The 18,892-nt window shown below is 42.2% G+C and overlaps 2 protein-coding genes across 10 annotated transcripts in view; one reads left to right on the top strand and one right to left on the bottom strand.

Moving 5' to 3' along the window:
• Nucleotides 1-447: 447 nt before the first annotated feature.
• SPATA6L (spermatogenesis associated 6 like) overlaps nt 448-18,892 on the top strand; it is a 47,597-nt gene continuing 29,152 nt past the window's right edge. For 6 of the 9 annotated variants that reach the window (XR_012374049.1, XR_012374051.1, XR_012374050.1 and 3 more), the window contains exons 1-4: nt 637-787; nt 5,209-5,346; nt 8,090-8,138; nt 11,600-11,641. Coding sequence is in view for 4 of the 9 variants with exons in the window: in XM_073878144.1 (XP_073734245.1) it covers nt 749-787; nt 5,209-5,346; nt 8,090-8,138; nt 11,600-11,641 (268 nt within the window). In the remaining 5 variants the exon portion in view is untranslated. Of the gene's footprint in view, nt 571-636; nt 788-4,928; nt 5,067-5,208; nt 5,347-8,089; nt 8,139-11,599; nt 11,642-18,892 lie in introns of those variants that run through there. The other 3 variants (XM_025891410.2, XM_073878145.1, XM_073878146.1) reach the window with 3 other exon arrangements.
• Nucleotides 1,993-4,868, bottom strand: PLPP6 (phospholipid phosphatase 6). Its single transcript, XM_025891711.2, has one exon. The coding sequence runs from the start codon at nt 4,866-4,868 to the stop codon at nt 3,981-3,983; it is 888 nt and encodes a 295-aa protein (XP_025747496.1). The 3' UTR covers nt 1,993-3,980.

The raw sequence follows: 18,892 nt of genomic DNA, 5'->3' as shown, positions 1-18,892 counted from the left end.
TTCCTCTGCTTGTGCGCGCTCTCTCTGTCAAAAATAAATAAAATTAAAAAAAATACAAGGATAATTCTGAGATTGAAACGGTTGGTTTCTTATTATTGACGGAGGCCATGTTTTCCAAACCAAACACGAGGACATAACATTTCACAAGCAAGAGAGTAGTTTCAGGGACAGGCTACTCTATTAATTGGAATTGTTAAAGAAATTCCAGGGCTCGGCAATCACATAGCTACTCAGCATGGGAAGCACTTAAATGATAACGGAGCTAATGCTCATATTCCCCTTTCGGAATGGACCCTGTAGACATTTTAACATACTGACGGGGGCCATAAAGAGAGGTGACGGGAAGGGAAACTGGAGCTCTCCCAGCATCCTGCAACCCAGCCACCCGCGCGGCCCCGGGTCCTTCCGCGGCCGGCGCACAGTCCGGGAAGCCCGCTTCGGCACTGCGCGTGCGCCGAGCCTCGCTCGCGTTCCAGGTGGAAGGTGGCGCGTTGGAGCGTTCATGGCAACGCCACGCTTCCGCCTTCTGCAAGCCTTGGCTCCAGCTCCCGCACTGTGAGACCCGTCCGGGTAGGGGGAACCTGGGCTGAGTCCGGGGTGGGGACGGATGGGGGGACGAGGGGCCTGGGGGCAGGGGAAGCTGCTGGAAACGTTTGCCCCAGGGAGTGAGCTACACTAAGAAAAATCAGTCCAAGGCTCAGCACAAAAGGATCTTTTCATTCCAGTCCTTTCGCCCACGCAGGGAACGATGCCTCTGGAAGTGGTGGTAGAACTACAGATCCGGGCGGTAAGAGAAGGCGGCGAACCTCCACTCCTCGCTCCAAATCAGACTCTTTCCCCCAGGGTTCCTAAATGGTCGCGATCACGTACACCACCTCCTCCCCGCCTCACGACACACACATCATCATTATCTTTTGGGGCAGATCGTACCTCTGTGTCCCTAAGAGCTTTACTTTGGTCTTCCCTGATTTCTTTACCTTTAATTCAGCCCAACCTCTTTCAACATTTTTGCCCCCTAAAGGACTTGTTTGTTAGCTTTATCCTAAAATTGTCTGTTATTTTAGAATAATCCTGCATTAAGTCCAAGAAGAATTTTATTTTTTTTCCCCAGGATAAAGATTTGTGAAATAATAATAATAATAAAAAAAAAAAACCAAACAACCCTCCTTTAAATAACAAGGGAAGAATTCAATTTCGGAAAGCCCAATCACTTCCTGATAACTTGCCACCTCTGTGAACCAATGGAATATGTATTTTTAAAAAATATTTTATTTATTTGTCAGAGAGAGCGAGAAAGCACAAGCAGGGGGAGCGGCAGTCAAAGGGAGAAGCAGGCTCCCTACTGAGCAAGGAGCCCCATGTGGGGCTCGATCCCAGAACCCTGGGATCATGACCTGAGCCGAAAGCAGACACTTAACCGACTGAGCCACCCAGGCATCCCCTAATTGAATATTTTCTAAGTATTTCCCCTAGAGATGGCTCTGGCTTGCTAATTCCAAAAGGGGTCAGTCAGTCAACACTTGTTTTATAATTATCCACCGAATCCTGCATAAGTGAGGTGCTGTGGCAGAGTGACTGCATTGTTCCTGTTTGGGGTCAGTCACTACCCTGAATTCAGCTTCTGTGTTCCAATCCTTCCATCCGTAGTTGGTGACAGACTGTCATGCACCTTTGCCTCCCAGCTTATAGGGGCTTCTCTACCGGCCGTGATTACAAGCACAGTGTCAGTAAGTTTTGGCCACGGAAAATCTGGTGAGCCTCCGTACAAGTGACAAGTGCTGTGGTTTCATGATACATGCAGTTCTGAAAGACAAAAATGTCCTGGATTTGTCCCATTTCGCTGAGAGCAAATAGGACTAGACTCTATCAAATTGTGCTACATCGAGTGCTGCCGACCCTCAAAATTTTGCAGTAGGGGGGAGGAATTCTTGAGAAGCTGAGTGATAAAGCAGTCTTCCACCAAGGCAAAAATGGAAAAAGTTTTCATCTCACTTCATTCAACATTACTGGTTAATTTTATTTTCATTTTTCAAAGGCATTCCTCAGTGTACAATTAATTTACAGTAAAATCATTTTCTACTCTAAAGTGTTTCAGAGACATCACTTGAATTGATCTGTGCTTTAAAAGCCTGCACTCAGGTCCCCAACGACTAAGACAGGGAATTCCAGAAGTAAAACCAGGAACCAGAAGATAAAACTGTGAGCTCCCAATATTCAGACTTGTGAACACCGCAAAAGGAAATACTGCTTTCAAAAAGATCTGGCCTGAATATTGCCGGATTAAAACAAAAGATCTAAGATTAAACAATAAAGCAAATCACTTAGAGCTTTACAGTTTGGCTGATTCAGCGAGAGAAGAGGTAGTCTTGCGTTCAGGATGTTGTGGGAATACAAGTGATTTTATTTTACTTTGAGGAGTTCCTCCGTGTGCCTCTCACACTCAGAAAGCTCACACTTCTACCCAATCAGAGCCCACTTGTCACACCATTCTCCAGATTCCAGTGTGCCCCTCTACGTGACAAAGGCCATAATCCTCTCTTTCTGTAAATGTCAAAATAATCCGTAATTATCTGAAAACACCAGTGCCAGAGGTAATTCAAAAATTCTTATTTTTCAGGTAGGACAGCATTTAAAGCACATCCCCTTCTTGGTCTTCCCTGCTCAAAGAATAATGAGCAGAGTCCGTCCTGCATTTGGTGATCTTTGGTCTTGTGATTTGGGGAGGCACCTATGGATAAACTGCTTTAAATGTGAAGGTCAATGTAAAGGGAAATTTAGGAGTTAGTTATACCTTGTGCCTGGTATAGCAGTGGGCTCCCCTGATGAATTTCAAGTTAAATACTGTTACTAAAGTGTGCTGTATACGGGGAAATGGAATTCCATATGAAAAAGTTTAATATACAGGGTCATCCTTGTGATACATATAAGAAAGTTTACGGCCTTGCACTGCAAAGAACCAAGTTATTTTCCTATTACCTAAGTAGAGGAGCATTATTGTTTATTCAGTAGAGATGATGGGCAGCAGAGCCCCATCTCCCACCATACTGGCCCACTGACATAGTATGTGGTAAGCCCACCCCCAGACTTGTAGTTCCTGAGTCCTCAGCTTTCCGGTCCTCTGTCATGCCATGCTATTTGTCATCAACAGAATTAAGCATTCGGTCATAGTCCCATCCTTCCATTTCCGTGGGCACTGTAGATATGCCCACCTTTAAGTGTTTCTTCTTCAAGTTAAGTTCTTGGCTTGTTCTCTAAATGCATAAAGATAATATTGGAGAGTAATGGGAAATAAATACCTATTTAAAGAGTTTTTGAGGAGGTAGAGGGAAAGGAAAGCAAGATATGTACTATAATCTCTCTTCTCACTACCCAATCCACAAAGATGGAAGAGACAATATACTAAGAAAGCTTATCAAGAAAATCAGGATTAAGAAGACACTGTGGCAACAGATTTTCAGGGAATAAATGAGAAAAACCTATGTCTTAGACTTTTAAAATACTGTTTAAAATCTACCTCAGGAAAAGAACTAGGATTAGTAGGTGGTTCATCTGCATGTATACTGACAGAATCATAGGTTTTTTTTTTTTTTTTCCAAAGTTCACTTTACAAATGGTATGTTGACTTACAGGATGACTACAAAACCCAAAATTTACTTTTGTCAACTTTTAAAAAACAGCAGGATTATAATCACCCCAGCTTGTTTTCTTTGCAGTTGTCCTGGAGATAGAAATAGTTGTTGAATAAATATATAATAGAGGGCTTTTTTTTTTTTTTTTTTGCTTTCTGTAACATGGCTGTGGTCATAATGGCCAGCATGTTCTCCAGCGTAGCAACCCATCAAGACGGAATGACACCTGAAATCCCAAACGAAGCCTGAAATGTCCTTAGAGGGAGAAGCAGAATTGCCGCTGGTTTACGCCGGCTTCATCGCATGTGGAAACCTTCAGATCTCCCGGTGCCATAAATGAAAGAGATGGTGTCATTGTTGGTTCCACAGTACGAAGAGGACCGGGGCATTGTGCGGCGAAAGCCAGAAATAGTCCACGATGCTGTACTGCGTGTAGCCCAGAAAAAAGCCAAAAGCCACGTCAGTGACATTGTGCCGCCCCAGCATGACCCTGGAGAAGCCCACGATGAAGGCCCATAGGACCACAAGCACCCTCAGCGGAATGGCCAGCACCAAGTGGTTCAGGATGAACCGCGACACCAGGGCGGCCCTGGTGGCGTGGCCCGAGGGGAAGGAGTACTTGTCCACTGAGAGGGTGACAAACATGTCCATCTGGTTGTGAGCCGGGCGGCGCCTGCGCACCAGCCCCTTGATCAGGGCCACCAGCAGCAGGTCCAAGAGCAGGGCGAAGAGCAGGTTCATGAGCACCTCGCGCCCGGCCCAGCTGTCGCTCCTGGACAGGCAATAGAGGGTCCCCAGGAGCCAGGGGATGCCGTGTCCCGAGATCTCCAGCAGCTTCATAAGAGGCCGCATGCTACCCCAGGACGAGCTCTCAACGGCGCACACCCCCAGCTTCTTGGACAGCCACAGGTCGATGGCCAGCAGGGAGCGCAGGGCGATGCCCAGGAAGGACGGGTTCAGGTCCATGCGGTCTTCCTCCGGCAGCGGGGCGGGGGCTGCCTGCGGGGGGCCGGCCCCGGCCAGAGGGAAGGAGCCGCGGCGGTGCACCGGGCTCTCGGACGCGCGCAGCCGGGCGCAGGTGGGGTCCGCGCCGGGCGCGCGGCTGCCGAGCAGGGACTGGAACTCGAACCGGCCGCCGCCGCCGCCGCCGCCGCCGTGGGCCGGGCTGCCGGGGCTGCTGGTGCTCGAGGCGGAGGCGGCCAGCGGGCGTCCGTCCGCGTTCCTCCGGGGGCTCGGCATCGCGGCGGGGGGCACGGACCCCAGGAGCCGACCGGCCTAGCGAGAGGCTCCCGGCCCTGCAGCCTCTTCCGCTTCCGCACTGGCCTCCCGGAGGGGCGGGGAGAGGAGCCGGCGAGAGGACGAGTGTGACACCTGGCGGAGGCGGGGGAGGAAACTGGAATTTCTACTCGAGGAGGGCGACGACAGGGGGAGATGGAGGTGTGGGAGGTCCAGGCGAGGGGGGGGGGGGGGGGGGGGGGGGGGGGGTTGACGGCGGCCGTGGGAGTTCAGGGAAACCAGAGCTCCGTTTAAAAAACGACACCAAACAAACCCTGTTCTCTGTTTTTTCTTTGTTTTTAAGATTTCTTGTCCAGGGGTGTTCCTTCCTGACAAGCAAGATGTGTACCTTGGGGTGTACCTCCTAAATCAATACCTGGAGACCGACTGCTTTCCCTCTGTGTTCCCTATTATGATTCAGCAGAGCATGAGGTTTGAAAAGGTGATCCTGACTTTCTCATTGCCAAAGAGAGAAGTTTAAATGTTGTTGTCTGGAGATCATCTAATGGGTCTTATAAAGTTATTTTGTACATTTTCTTAAAAGAAAAAAATGACCTGAAGGCACCTCAGAACAGTACAGAACCAGAGTTGGAGGACTTGCTTTTGCATTGTAGGTCTGAGCCAAGTTCTGTCAACCTAGCGCTAAATGCCCTGGTGGATGCTTTCTATTCTTGGAGTTCCCATGGCATTTTCTAACTGGAGCAGAGAGAGCATTTTCTGAATGTTCTTGGAGGTGTCAGAGGCAGCTGCATTACATTTCTGACCGAGATTATCAGTAAATTAGTGGACCTTAGAAACAAACTTTTGTAGACTCAGAAGAATAATGAAAAAAACTATATTCAAATTAGTAAGATCCTGTACCTGAAATCCTGTAACAAAACAAGCCTCTTCAGATTTATTGAATTTTCTTAGGTCGTCCCTGGTTTATTTAGCTACAGTGATAAAGGCTAGGTTCTATTCCAGTGAGTACGAACATGATATTAAATGAACATTACAAACTTCTTCCCACTTTAATTTAGAATATTAGTTTCATTATTATGAATCATGCACAGTTCTTTGAAGTTTTCGTTTTGGAATTTGGAGGCGGAATCACTTTTAACCTTGATCAGTCTAATGATTTTTCCCCAAACAATATCGCTGAGCTGCTCTTTGGAGGAGGGGATGAGTATGGGAAGGCTAGATAAGGTAGAGCCCATCATTTTTAAAGATTTTATTTATTTATCTGACAGATAGAGAGACAGTAAGAGAGGGAACACAAGCAGGGGGAGTGGGAGAGGGAGAAGCAGGCTTCCCGCTGAGCAGGGAGCCCGATGCGGGGCTCGATCCCAGGACCCTGGGACCATGACCTGAGCCGAAGGCAGATGCTTAACGACTAAGCCACCCAGGCGTCCCGAGCCCCTCATTTTTAAAGGTCTGGATGGTGTTGCCCAGAAAATGACCTGTTTCCAACTGAGACTGGGAGAGGCGATGAGGATTGATTTTCTAAAAGGCTCGGCTGTATGTAATGTTTTTGGAAATCACAGCAGAAATTGAAATAGAGTCTACAAAACTGGTTGGATAAGAGAGGAGAGGAATAAATGGATATTACCTTGGGACATATAGTCAGAATCCAGAGGAACCCATTTCTGCTATTTAGATACTGGTAGTGGTAGGAAGTGGGTGGTGAAAATCCAGTCTGTGTTTTCCCCTGGGAATATCCTTATTAGTTTTTCAGTTTTCCTTCTATAGAAGACTTTAAAAAGACTTCCCTTTTAAGAGAAGCACAAGGATACAAAATCACAGAAGCACAGAATGATAATTCCGTGAATGACCTTGGAGGTCATCTAGTCCAACGTCCTTGACTTGTAGAAAAGGGGGGATCAACCTCAGAGTTAGACTCCAGATGCCACTACTGCTCTGTTGCAAAGCTGTGCATTTGAAGATTGCTAGTCAAACATGTATCACGGACCATTTTTCTTTTTATAAAATGCATTTATTTAAAAATTTTGAAATATTGCCCTCGTGTGTGAGCCGCTTGGGTTCCTATTCCAGCTTTCTCCCACCTGGCTCCAGTTTTCTTGTATTTGTTCCATTCTCTAGCTGCAAATACTTGCAGCAAGTATCGAAGACATTTTCTCCTCCTTGGACCTGCTATGTAACCCAGAAATGAATGTTCTAAAACATTTGGATAAATAAGAAATCGCTTATCAAGAATGTATGAGACATTGTGTTTGAGCAATTACTCCCCAGGATCACAGTTGAGAAAATCCGTAGCCATGGATGAAGTGAAGGTGAAATAGGCAAGCAAATGAAGCAAGCTGAAATAATTCAGGGGAAAAAAAAACCCCTCACCTGCATTTGCTTGAAAAATCTAAGTCAGTAAGACAAAAACAGATTACAGGGGACAGCCTCCACTTTTGTACTTAAAGGTGAACTGGCTTTGGATCAAGAGCAGATGTTAACCATGCTTAAATTTAAACACCATTTATATCAGAACTTAAATGCCTGAAATCAAACTCTGATGAAAACTTTCGTTTCTTGGCGGCTTCCAGAGTTCAGGGAAAAGGGCGTGTCATGCTTTTAATCTCAGTTCTCTCCCAGACCCTTCAGCTCAAAGACAAAATAAGCAGATTTGGCATTGGCTAGACGGATATCACATTTGTCTTGTGCTTCACGGTATACTTTAAGCTTATGAGGCTCTCCCTCGCTCTGGTTATTTTGGGTTCTGTAGAAGTATAGCTTAGTAGTGCCTCATTTTCTTTTGTGTTACACGTAGATAGAATTTTTACTTATGTTCCTTTTGAGCACAACCAATTGCTAAGGTCGTTTATTCAGTTAACATCATTTAATGAGTGTCTGTGGTATGCAGAATGTATTTCTAGGTACCCAAGCAAGACTCTGAGGCTTGACGCCAGATGTGCTTTTGGCAGCAAACTGTAGGGCTAGGTCAAGTTGATGACATTTGGAGCATGTGGTAGATTCAGCTAACTCAGATTTTCCTTGTGCTTCGTACTGTGTTCTCATTCTATAGTCATTCATTGGACTTTTAACACATACCTGTTAAAGATACTCCTGTTGAATTTTAAAATATTATATGGCTGGAATTGGCATGTGTTAATTATTTGGAAGAATATAATCTACATTTTCTACAAGCATCTATTAATAAATGTTTGAAAATTTATTTTCACCATTTTTTTTTCCTGCAGGTGTTTGAAAATGCCATAGATCCTGGCGCTGTAGCAGACATTTTAGAAAGTAGGTACTCTCAAAACAAAACAAAACAACTGTTGTGTGTGTAATTGTGTGTACAGATATAAAATTCTACGATATTCTATGTTGTAATATTTCCATGTTCGATTCATATTTATATTCAGGAGAGTCTATGTCAAATTTGAGTCATGTTTTTCGTTCTCTTACAGACTCTTTTCTAGATAGAGATGGGACTTACTGGATGGTACACTTCTGTTTGTTTATTAATTTATTTACAATTAAATGGTTTTTGTACCTTCACACAGTTGTGTGACCATCACCATATTAATTATAAAACATTTTTATCATAGAATGAAGCCTTAAACCCATTCTTCCTTATCACTCCCAGCCCTAGCTAACTGCTAACCAATCTTTCTGTCTCTGTAGATTTGCTTATTCTGCATATTTCATGTAAATGGAATTATACAATACGTGCTCCTTTGTGACTGGCTTCTTTCCCTGAGCATAATGTTTTCAGGATTCATCTTTGCTACAGCATGTGTTAATACTTCATGTGCTTTTGTGGCCAAATAGTGTTCCATTGTATGGAGATACTATATTTTATTTAGTCATTCATTGGTTGATGGGTGGTTGGGTTGTTTTCACGTTTGGGCTGTGATGAATAATGTTGCTATGAATATTTGTGTACAAGTTTTTTTGTTGACATATGTTTTCATTTCTCTTGGGTATATACCTAGGAATAGAAGTATGGGGTCATATGGTAATTCTTTTTAATCTCTGGAGAAACTTTACCAAAGCAGCTGAATTATTTCACATTGCACCAGCAATATGTGAGGGTTCCACTTCTGGCCAACACTTCTTATTACCTGTCCTTTTGATTGCTAGCCATCCTTGTGGGTATGAAGTGAAATCTCATTGTGGTTTGATGATGTTGAGCATTTTTTCATGTGTTTATTGACTCTATATCTTTTTTGGAGAAATGTGTATTCAGAGCTTTTGCTTATATTTTAATTGGGTTATTTGGTTTTTTATTATTGAGTTGTAATATATAGTGGACTTGTAATGTATCGAGTTCTTTGTATATTGTAGATACAAGTCCCATATCAAATGTATGATAGATAAATGTTTTCTTCCATTCTTTGGATTATCTTTTCATTTTCTTGATGGTGTTCTTTGAAACACAAAAATTTAAAATTTTGATGAATTCAATTTTATCTGTTTTTCTTTTGTTATTTGCACTTTTGATGTCATAACTAAGAAAGCATTACCTCATTCAAGTCACAAAGATTTATGTCTATGTTTTCTTCTAAGCGTTTTATAGTTTTAACTTTTACATTTATGTCTATGATATGTATTATGTTGATTTTTATAAATAGCATGAAGTAGGGGTCCAACTTGCATCTGGATATCCAGTCATCCTGGTACCATTTGTTGATAAGAGTATTTTACCCCCATTGAAAAGTATTGGCATGTTTGTTCAAAGTCAACTGAGTGTAAAAATGAAGGGTTTTTTAAAAGATTTTTTTTTATTTATTTGACACACAGAGAGAGAGAGACAGCAAGAGAGGGAACACAAGCAGGGGGAGTGGGAGAGAAAGAAGCAGACTCTCCTCTGAGCAGGGAGCCCGAAGCGGGGCTCGATCCCAGGACCCTGGGATCATGACCTGAGCCAAAGGCAGACGCTTAACGACTGAGCCACCCAGGCGCCCCAGGGTTTGTTTGTTTGTTTGTTTGTTTTTGACTCTCTATTCTGTTGATCCATGTATCTATCATTATGCCAGTTCCACACAATTTTGATTACTGTAACTTTGTAAGTAAGTTTTGAAGTCAGGAAATGTGAGTCCCCTACCTTAGTTCTTTTCAAGGCAGTTTTTGCTATTTGGATTTCCTTTCCTTTCCATATGAATTTTAGGATCAGCATGTCAGTTCTGCAAAGAAGCCAGCTAGGATGTTGAAAGGCATTGCACTGAACCTGTGGATCAACTTAGGGAATATTTCCATCTGAACAATATTAAGTCTTCCAATCCATGAACATGGGATGTGGTGAGAATTAATTGAATGTAAGGAATTTGGAGCCTGAGACAAATGAAGTGCTAAACAACCATTGGAGTGATGGTTGGCAAAGATATGTTCCTTTTTCCTACTTGGAAAACCTAAAATTACAAGCTGTCTTAGCTGTTAAGTTTCTTGGCATTTAAAATTCTGTCCTCATACACTCATATCTTTTTCATAAGTCTACGAAGGGACAATTTTACTTTTTTTTCACATATTTCCAGCTTCTTTGAGACATAATTGATGTATAACATTGTGTAAATTTAAGGTATACGATATGTGGTTTCGATACACTTATATATTGTGAAATGATAACCACCACAGCATTAGCTAAGAAACTCATCACATCACATAATACCATTTCTTTTTTGTTGTGAGAACATTTAAGACCTACTCTCAGCAGCTTTCAAATATATCATACAGTATTAGTAACTATAAGTGTCTAAAATTGTCACCATTATTGTCTATTTTAAAATGTTTTCACTTCTCATATTTTGTGGGAATTATCTTTATTGATTTTTAATTGTTATACCATTTATGTTTAAATTACTTTAAGATTTGAATTTTATTCTTGTCCTTATAGATTTTGTACATGGGCTCACTATTTATAAATACATTTTGGACTCAGGAAGTATAAAAAATGTGATATTTTATGTCTCATTTATATAGTCAGAGAGCATAGTGTTTTTTTTTTTAAGATTTTATTTATTTATTTGACAGAGAGAGACACAGTGAGAGAGGGAACACAAGCAGGGGGAGTGGGAGAGGGAGAAGCAGGCTTCCTGCCGAGTAGGGAGCCTGAAGCGGGGCTCCACCCCAGGACCCTGGGATCATGACCTGAGCCAAAGGCAGATGCTTAACAACTTAGCCACCCAGGCGCCCCAGAAAACATACTGTTTTAAGCAAGATAAACTTATGTAGGTTAATTGACAACAGTTGTATTGTGAATTTTTTAAAAATGATAAGTCAATTATTATGTCAGTGACTTACGAATATGTTAAAAAAATTTTTTTTAAGATTTTATTTGTTAGAGAGAGCACAAGCAGGGGGAGCAGCAGAGGGAGAGGGAGAAGCAGGCTCCCTGCTGAGCAGGGACCCTGATGTGGAACTTGATCTCAGGACCCTGGGATCATGACCTGAGCCAAAGGCAGACGCTTAACCCACTGAGCCACCCAGGCATCCTTTATGAATACACTTTTAAGAGAGAAAATATTGCATTCATTTCATCAACACTTTTCAGGGCAAAGAATACCAATTACTCTCATTCCATGCCTTTGAATTACTGGGCCTCAAAATACCTAAATCATTGTTGGTACGGCACCTATTATTATTATTATTATTATTAATATTATTATTAATATAAATGGGATGTTATGGCAGTCTTAAACTTAGCAATTAATGAACAACTCCAGCATTTTTCTTAAGTATTAAAATCTCATTTTTTTCCCTTTTAGGCTTCCTAACCCGGTTTGAATTAATACAACTAGTACCTCCAGGTAATGTGCCAGTAAATGCATTTCTAAAGTAGCTTATTTTATTTGGAAAGGGTTTTGGGATGACAGAATGGGATTGGTATTTACAAGTTGTGCTTTCTAGAACACTCCCTTTTTTCCCCCACCGGTCTGTTGAATTCTGTCCATTCCCGGAAAAGTAACTTTATGGGTTTGGTGGCAGTAAGCGTAAGCAGGCATTTGACTTTCTATTTTTTCATAACTTTATCTAATTATCATCAAATAATAAAATCGTGGCTCCGTTTCTTTCCAGTTGTTGCCTTTGACTTTGTTCTACTTTATGGGGCGTGTGTGTGTGTGTAATACCCAAAACTGTCTTCTGTGTTAGATGCTAGAACAGGGTTGGCAAGCTGTAGGCCCCAGGCCAAATCCAGCCTGCAGTTTGTTTTGTATGACTCGTGAGCTAAATTTCTGCGTTTTTAAAAATTGAAATTCATATACTCTATGTTTAATTCACATACTACAAATTTCACTGTTGTCAAGTGTACCATTCAGTTGCTTTAGTATCTTTACAAAGTTGTGCAACCGTCACCACTATGTTATTCCAGACATTTTTATTATCCCAAAAAGAAACGCGTAGTCATGAGGAGTCCCTCTTCATTCCCTGTTCCCATAGCCCTGGCCACAACTAATCTACTTTCTCTGTTGACTCGCCTACTCCAGACATTTAACGTCAATGGACTCAGACAATATGTGGCCTTTTGTGTCTGGCCCCTTTCACTTTGCATGTTTTCAAGGTGCATCCATGTTGTGGCATGTATCATTACTTCATTCCTTTTTAGGGCTGCATAATGTGCTTTTATGTGGATGTACCAAAGTTTGTTTATCCATTTGCTGGTTGAGGGACATTTGGGTTGTTTCCACTTTTTGCATATTATGAATAACAGTGCTATCAACATTCATGTACAAGTTGTTGTGTGAGTACATGTTTTCAGTTCTCTTGGGTGTATACCTAGGAGTAGAATTTTTGTGTCATATATATGGTACCTCCGTGTTTAACTTTTTTTTTTTTAAAGATTTTATTCATTTGAGAGAGAGGGAGTGCACACACGCGTACATGCAAGCAGGGGCAGGGAGAGGGACAAGCAGACTCCATGCTGAGTGCAGAGCCTGACGCAGGGCTTGATCCCACGACCCCTGAGATCATGACCTGAGCCAAAATCAGGAGTCAGATGCTTCACCGACTGACCACCCCAGGCACCCCTCCATGTGTAACTTTTTAAGGAACTGCCAAACTGTCTTCAGTTCTTATATTTTTTTGAATGGTTGGAAAATTTTTTTTAAGTATTTCATGGTGTGAAAATTATATAAAATTCAGACTTCATTGTCCATAAAGTTTTATTGGAATACAACCATGCTCATTCGTTTAAATATTGTCTGTGGCTGCTTTTGTTTATGCTGGAGTTGAGTAGTAATGACCATGTGGTCTGCAAAGCCTTAAAGTATTTACTGTCTTGCCCTTTACAGAAAAAGTGCTTGCTAGAATTGTGGGACTATAGGAGGAAACTTTTCTGTGGTACCTTTGCTTCATGTGTCTTTTTTTTCTTAAGAATTTATTTATTTGAGAGAACACAAGCATGGAGGAAGGGCAGAAGGAGAGGCTGAGCAGGGAGCCGGACAGGGGGCTCCATCCTAGGACCTGGGATCATGACCTGAGCATAAGGTGGATGCCTAACCAACTGAGCCACCCAGGTGTCCCTACCTGGTGATTTTAGTGTGTGTGTGTGTGTGAGAGAGAGAGAGAGAGAGAATATTTAAGACTCAAACATTTCTAATTCTTTTTTGATCTTTGCTGTTATAGGTTTTTGCCCTTTTTCTTCCCAAAACTGAAAATAGCTTTACAGTTTTTATTTGTTGCAAAAAGCATCCCCAGATGATGAGAAAACTTTTATAATTTGGTGAACATGTTTCCTGATATATCTCTGCGGACAGAAGAACACCTAGATACAAATTTTTTTTTTTTTTTAAGATTTTTATTTATTTATTTAATTGACAGAGAGAGAGAGAGAGAGAGAGCGTGAGAGGGAACACAAGCAGTGGGAGTGGGAGAGGGAGAAGCAGGCTTCTGGCTGAGCAGGGAGCCTGATGCGGGGCTCGATCCCAGGACCCTGGGATCATGACCTGAGCCGAAGGCAGTTGCTTAACCAACTGAGCCACCCAGGCGCCCCTAGATACAAAATTTTTACATAATAGTGTCACATACATTTTCTCCTCTTTTGGCTTCCCCCGTGATAGATCACTGTTGTACTGTCATTTCTAAAAGCATAGATGTACGTCATTATTTTTAATGGCAGTAAAGAACTTCATCAGTTTACTTATGTGTTTTTATAAGTCCATGAAGAGTAGGGACATAACATTTGGGGTTTTGCTTTTCCACTGTACATTGTTATCTGTACTTTGTCATTCTCAGTAGCTATGCGTTTTTCCGTAGTATTATAATTATCCTTAAATTGATATTGTTAAACATTTAGGCTTTGTCTTTCACATATTTATAAAAATTATTTTTTTTCTCTTGGTGTATTTGTAAACAATAGAATTACAGGAGTCCCCCCGTATCTGTGGTTCTGCTTCCTATGGTTTCAGTTACCCATGGCAACAACCATGGTTCAGAAGCAGATGATCCTCCTTCTGACATTGTCAGGAGGTCAGTAGTAGCCTAACAACTGAGTCACTCACCTCACTTCTCATCACGTAGGCATTTTATCAAATCACATCATCACAATAAGGGTAAGTACATGCAATAAGATATTTTGCAAGAGACCACATTCATGTGACTGTTATTACAGTATATTGTTATAATTATTTTATTATTAGTTATTGTTGTTAATCTCACTAAGCCTAATTTATAAGTTAAACTTTACCGTAGGTAGGTATGCGCAGGAAAAAAACGTAGTGTATATGGGATTCAGTACTGTCTGCAGTTTCAGGCATCCCCTGGGGGTCTTGGAACATAATCCACTGTGGATAAAGGGGGACAACATCCATATCTTGTCACCTGGGAGTAAACTGATCACCAGCAAGTTTCTGTTATTACTGTATTCAATAGTGTATGGCATGCCCCTTGCCCATAGCCCAACTAATGCCGGATATTATCATTTGAATTTATTGTGTTTGCAAAGTATATAATTTCTTTCTTTTTCTTTTAAAGATTTTATTCATTTATTTGACAGAGAGACATAGCGAGAGAGGGAACACAAGCAGGGGGTGTGGGAGAGGGAGAAGCAGGCTTCCCGCTGAGCAGGGAGCCCGATGCGGGGCTCGATCCCAGGACCCTGGGATCATAACCTGAGCCGAAGGCAGACGCTTAACAACTGAGCCACCCAGGCGCCCTGTATATAATTTCTTTAAAATATATCTTACTATATGTGTTGGCCCCTTTTTATATATGATTTGTGACAACCTAAAATTTAAAATTTACTTCTTAAAAATTTCCATTTTCCCATAATTTGTTTTCTTTCTTTTCTTCTGTATAACGTGATTTTCAGTGTTCTTTGATTACTTGAGGAGTGATATCTGGATGTTAACATTGCCCTTTGGTATATATTCCTGATATTTTTACCAAAGTTTTTAAATAAGTTATGCTTAATGCATATGTATGTCTCCTGTTTTGTTGTATTCTTTTGATATTTTATTGTTTGAATATTTTGTTTTCTTAAGAACATGGGAGAAGGAAAGTGAGTCTGGCAGCTTCCTGAGCTAAAGCAGAGGTGGCTGTGGAGGCTTTTATGAGGATCATAGTTTTGCCAGCTGGGGCTGTACCTAGCTAGAGCAAGACATGGGCCCCAAGGAGTTGAGGGGACCCGGAAGTCTGTAGCTCTTTCTTCTGCCTCTTGGCCCATTGACAGAAGCAGACCCTGAAGACAGAGAAAAACCCCATTTTCTGTGGATCTTAGGATAGGAACCCTTGTATATATCAGGGCTTTCTTAGGTAGAACAGAGGGAAGATCAGAGATACTTCCTACCTGCTTTTCAGAATTCTTACTGAATATTTTTCAGCCTAAAAGTGATAGGCTAAAATCAGGGTATTGAATTTTTTTCCATAGTTTTTTTTTTCTTACTTGACCTTATTTTATGTTCAAACATATATCAATGCAAATTGGCAAGTTATATTTTGGTGTTAATGAAGTAGAAGCAGGCCCATTTTGGTCTTATTTAGTTCTACATGAAGTTTTAAAAAGTAACCCAATACCTGGGGTGCCTGGGTGGCTCAGTCGGTTAAGTGTCTGCCCTTGGCTCAGGTCATGATCTCAGGGTCCTGGGATCAAGCCCTGCATTGGGCTCCCTGCTCAGTGGGGAGCTTGCTTCTCCATCTCCCTCTGCCCCTCCCCCTGCTTGTGCTCTCTCTCTGACATATAAAAAAATAAAATCTTAAAAAAAAATAACCCAATACCTAAATACTTGTACTGTAAAAATTTACCACAAAGTTATATAAAATAAAAAGTTAAAAACCACATTCATCAACAACTTCTGACAATAATTACTACTAATAATTTGTTGTGTTTCTTTTTAGGTGTTTTCAGATATATGTATATGTAATGCATTTGGTGTATTCAATGAAATCTAAAATACATTTATATGTACACACATATGTATACATGAATGTACTCTATATATCTAGTATTTAATATGTGTATGTTCAGTATACATACTGATTGAATATACATAATCTGCAACTTGCTTTTTAATATTTGATATATCTTAGATTACCATATGTTTTTCATGTGACCAGAAATCCACCTGTGAGAAGGTTGCAAGAGTAGTTCAGGGCCACGATGACTGGAGAACTTTGAGGCTGGGTGCATGCCTACAGGTTATAACTCAGAAGCTACTCAGATATGAAGTGGAGGCTGTATGATACTTATTTTCCTTTTCTCTTCAGTCCTTGTATTGCAGATTGTAGTTTTTAGTAGCATTAGATTAGAATTGCTCAAAATAATTTCATTCGGCTTCAGATGCATTACAGATTAGTCCACTAATTGGTCCAACATCCGTGTATTGAGGGTGTGCTCAGAACATGCCCCACGCTGTGCTGTTGGTATCACGCCCGTGGCACCAGGCAGGATGGTGGTGGTGAGCCCTCCTGCTCTGCTGGTTCTCGATACTTGATAATTAAGCAAAAATGATTTGTCTCATGTAGGCAGCACCATGGGGTCACAGGGGCTACATTTAGGTTCGCAGGGACCCATCCTTCACGTGGCTGAAATCCTTCACTTTTCATTTGGCTGCAGATACTATTTTATTGTTTGATGTTTATTCACATCACTTTCCAACACACCTATAGTCTTTTGACCATTGTGTTAATGGCACGAGTCCCTTCGATTTGCCTCTGGCTTTACTGCTAGAGAGGTCCAAGGATTAGGCTTAGAAGCCATGAAGACTCCTCTGGTTCCCATTTACAAAAGCTGGGAAAAAGCGAATGGACACAGGGGGGCAGCAGCTGATCCTGTCTGCGGGGGCGCTTAGCTTTCTTTCTACCCATCTCTTTGTTGAAAGCCTCTTGTCTGGGAGAAGGCTTGTGGATGCTAACTCAGTGGGCACCGTTCCCTCAATCAGACTTCGTTTGATGCTTCGTAGTGGTGTTCATGAGGCATCAACAGTGGAAGAACTCCTGCCCCAGATAACAGGGGTTTGAAATCCCACTTTGCCACGTGGCATCCTTACGTGCATCCTGCCCGCAGAGCCGGTTTCCTTCTCTGTACAGAAGGCGCCACCTGAGACTCCATCACGGGAGGCAAGCTGTCAGTTCTGGTATGCTCTGTAAACGGTAGATTTTTCAAAACAACATTGTTACGAAAATGACTATTTTTCTCGAAGGCTCATTTGTTTTCCTTTTTTCAGGGGAAAAGTTTTTCACTGACGGCATTGATGATGTCCCAGTCTGAGCCTGTAAGAACACTGATTTCTTTCAGACATTTCCCTTGGCCTCTGAGAATCGCTCAGCCTGTGTATATGCTATATGCTCATTATTTACAACTGAGGCTCCTCTGTAGCGTCCCCTTGCTGTGCAGACATTTTTACACTGGGTGGCAGGTTGGATTCCAGAACATGACCAAAGCAGAGAGAGAGAGAGTTGAGACACATCAGCCTTTTATTTCTCTTCTCCGATTCCAGTCTCTTTATCCCTGTCATTCCAAAGATAGGAGATGATCCTGCCTCCGATTCTCTGGCCTCTTTTTATTTTAATTCTTGCTAAAAACACGCATCATGATTTAGCAGCTGTCATGTTGGACGCAGTGAGAAGAGCTGGCCAAAAACCTATGGAAGGAGAAAGGAGAAGCTCAGTGTGGAGAACATCACACCGGGGGTGTAGGGGTTTATTGGAGTGGGAGCGTATGATTGAAAACACGTGATGTCCAGAGACCAGTGTGGTGCTGGGACCTCTGCTGGGCTGGTATCGTGGAGCGGTCCCGATGATGGCAGGTGATGTTCGGCAGTGTGCTTGGCACTTTATATATGTCACGTGCCCTCACGGTAGCCCCAGGGGGCAGGTACTATTATGACTTTTATGTTTTCCTGAAGAGGAAGCTGAAACTAGGAGATTATGTCGTTTGCTCCTGGTCACATAGCTGGTAAATGGTGGAGCAGGGGTTTGAACCAGCTTTGTCTCAACCTAGAAACAGTTCTTAACCACCGAACCATATGCCTCAGTAGAAAGCTGTGTTTCGTTGCTAGTGATGGGCAAGGAGATTGTCACATCACCTCCCGTTTCCAGGTTGCACTTGTGAGGTCTCTGAGTGGAGGAAGTCTCTGGCCAGCAGAGTTGGGATGTCATGCCCATTCCAGAGGGAGCCTGTCAAAGGAGCACTGATGAAAAGGAGGCCGCAATGAAGCAGAAGATCCATCTTACACCCCCCCTGCCTTCCCACTGCCTCCCCACCTTCGTCTTTATCATCAATGTGCATTGTATATTCATTTGTGTAATTGTTCCTCATTTGTGGACTGTAAGCTCCGGGAAGGCAGGAATTGTACCCATGGTGTTTCCTGTTATACACCCAGGATCTAGAACTCCTGGCACACGGTAGGTCCTCAGTGCATATTTCTTGAGCATATGAATGAAAAGAGATTGAAAAGATGGAAAAGAAGTGATTGAGAAATGAGTGAAGGGTAGGAGTTGGAAAGATTTTAGAGGACTTTTCGTCCGTCTCCTCCTCTCACAGTGGTGGAACCTGTGTTTCAAAGAGGGTAACGAATGCTAACTGAGCACCTGATGTAAGCGGAGACTTAAGTTCTCTCATG

This window comes from Callorhinus ursinus, unplaced genomic scaffold (assembly GCF_003265705.2).
Source record: "Callorhinus ursinus isolate GAN/ISIS: 27379988/994484 unplaced genomic scaffold, GSC_fseal_2.0 scaffold28, whole genome shotgun sequence".
NCBI classification, from domain to species: Eukaryota; Metazoa; Chordata; class Mammalia; order Carnivora; family Otariidae; genus Callorhinus; species Callorhinus ursinus.
Note: the sequence above shows the minus strand (reverse complement) of the source record. Positions and strands in the feature narration are given on the sequence as shown.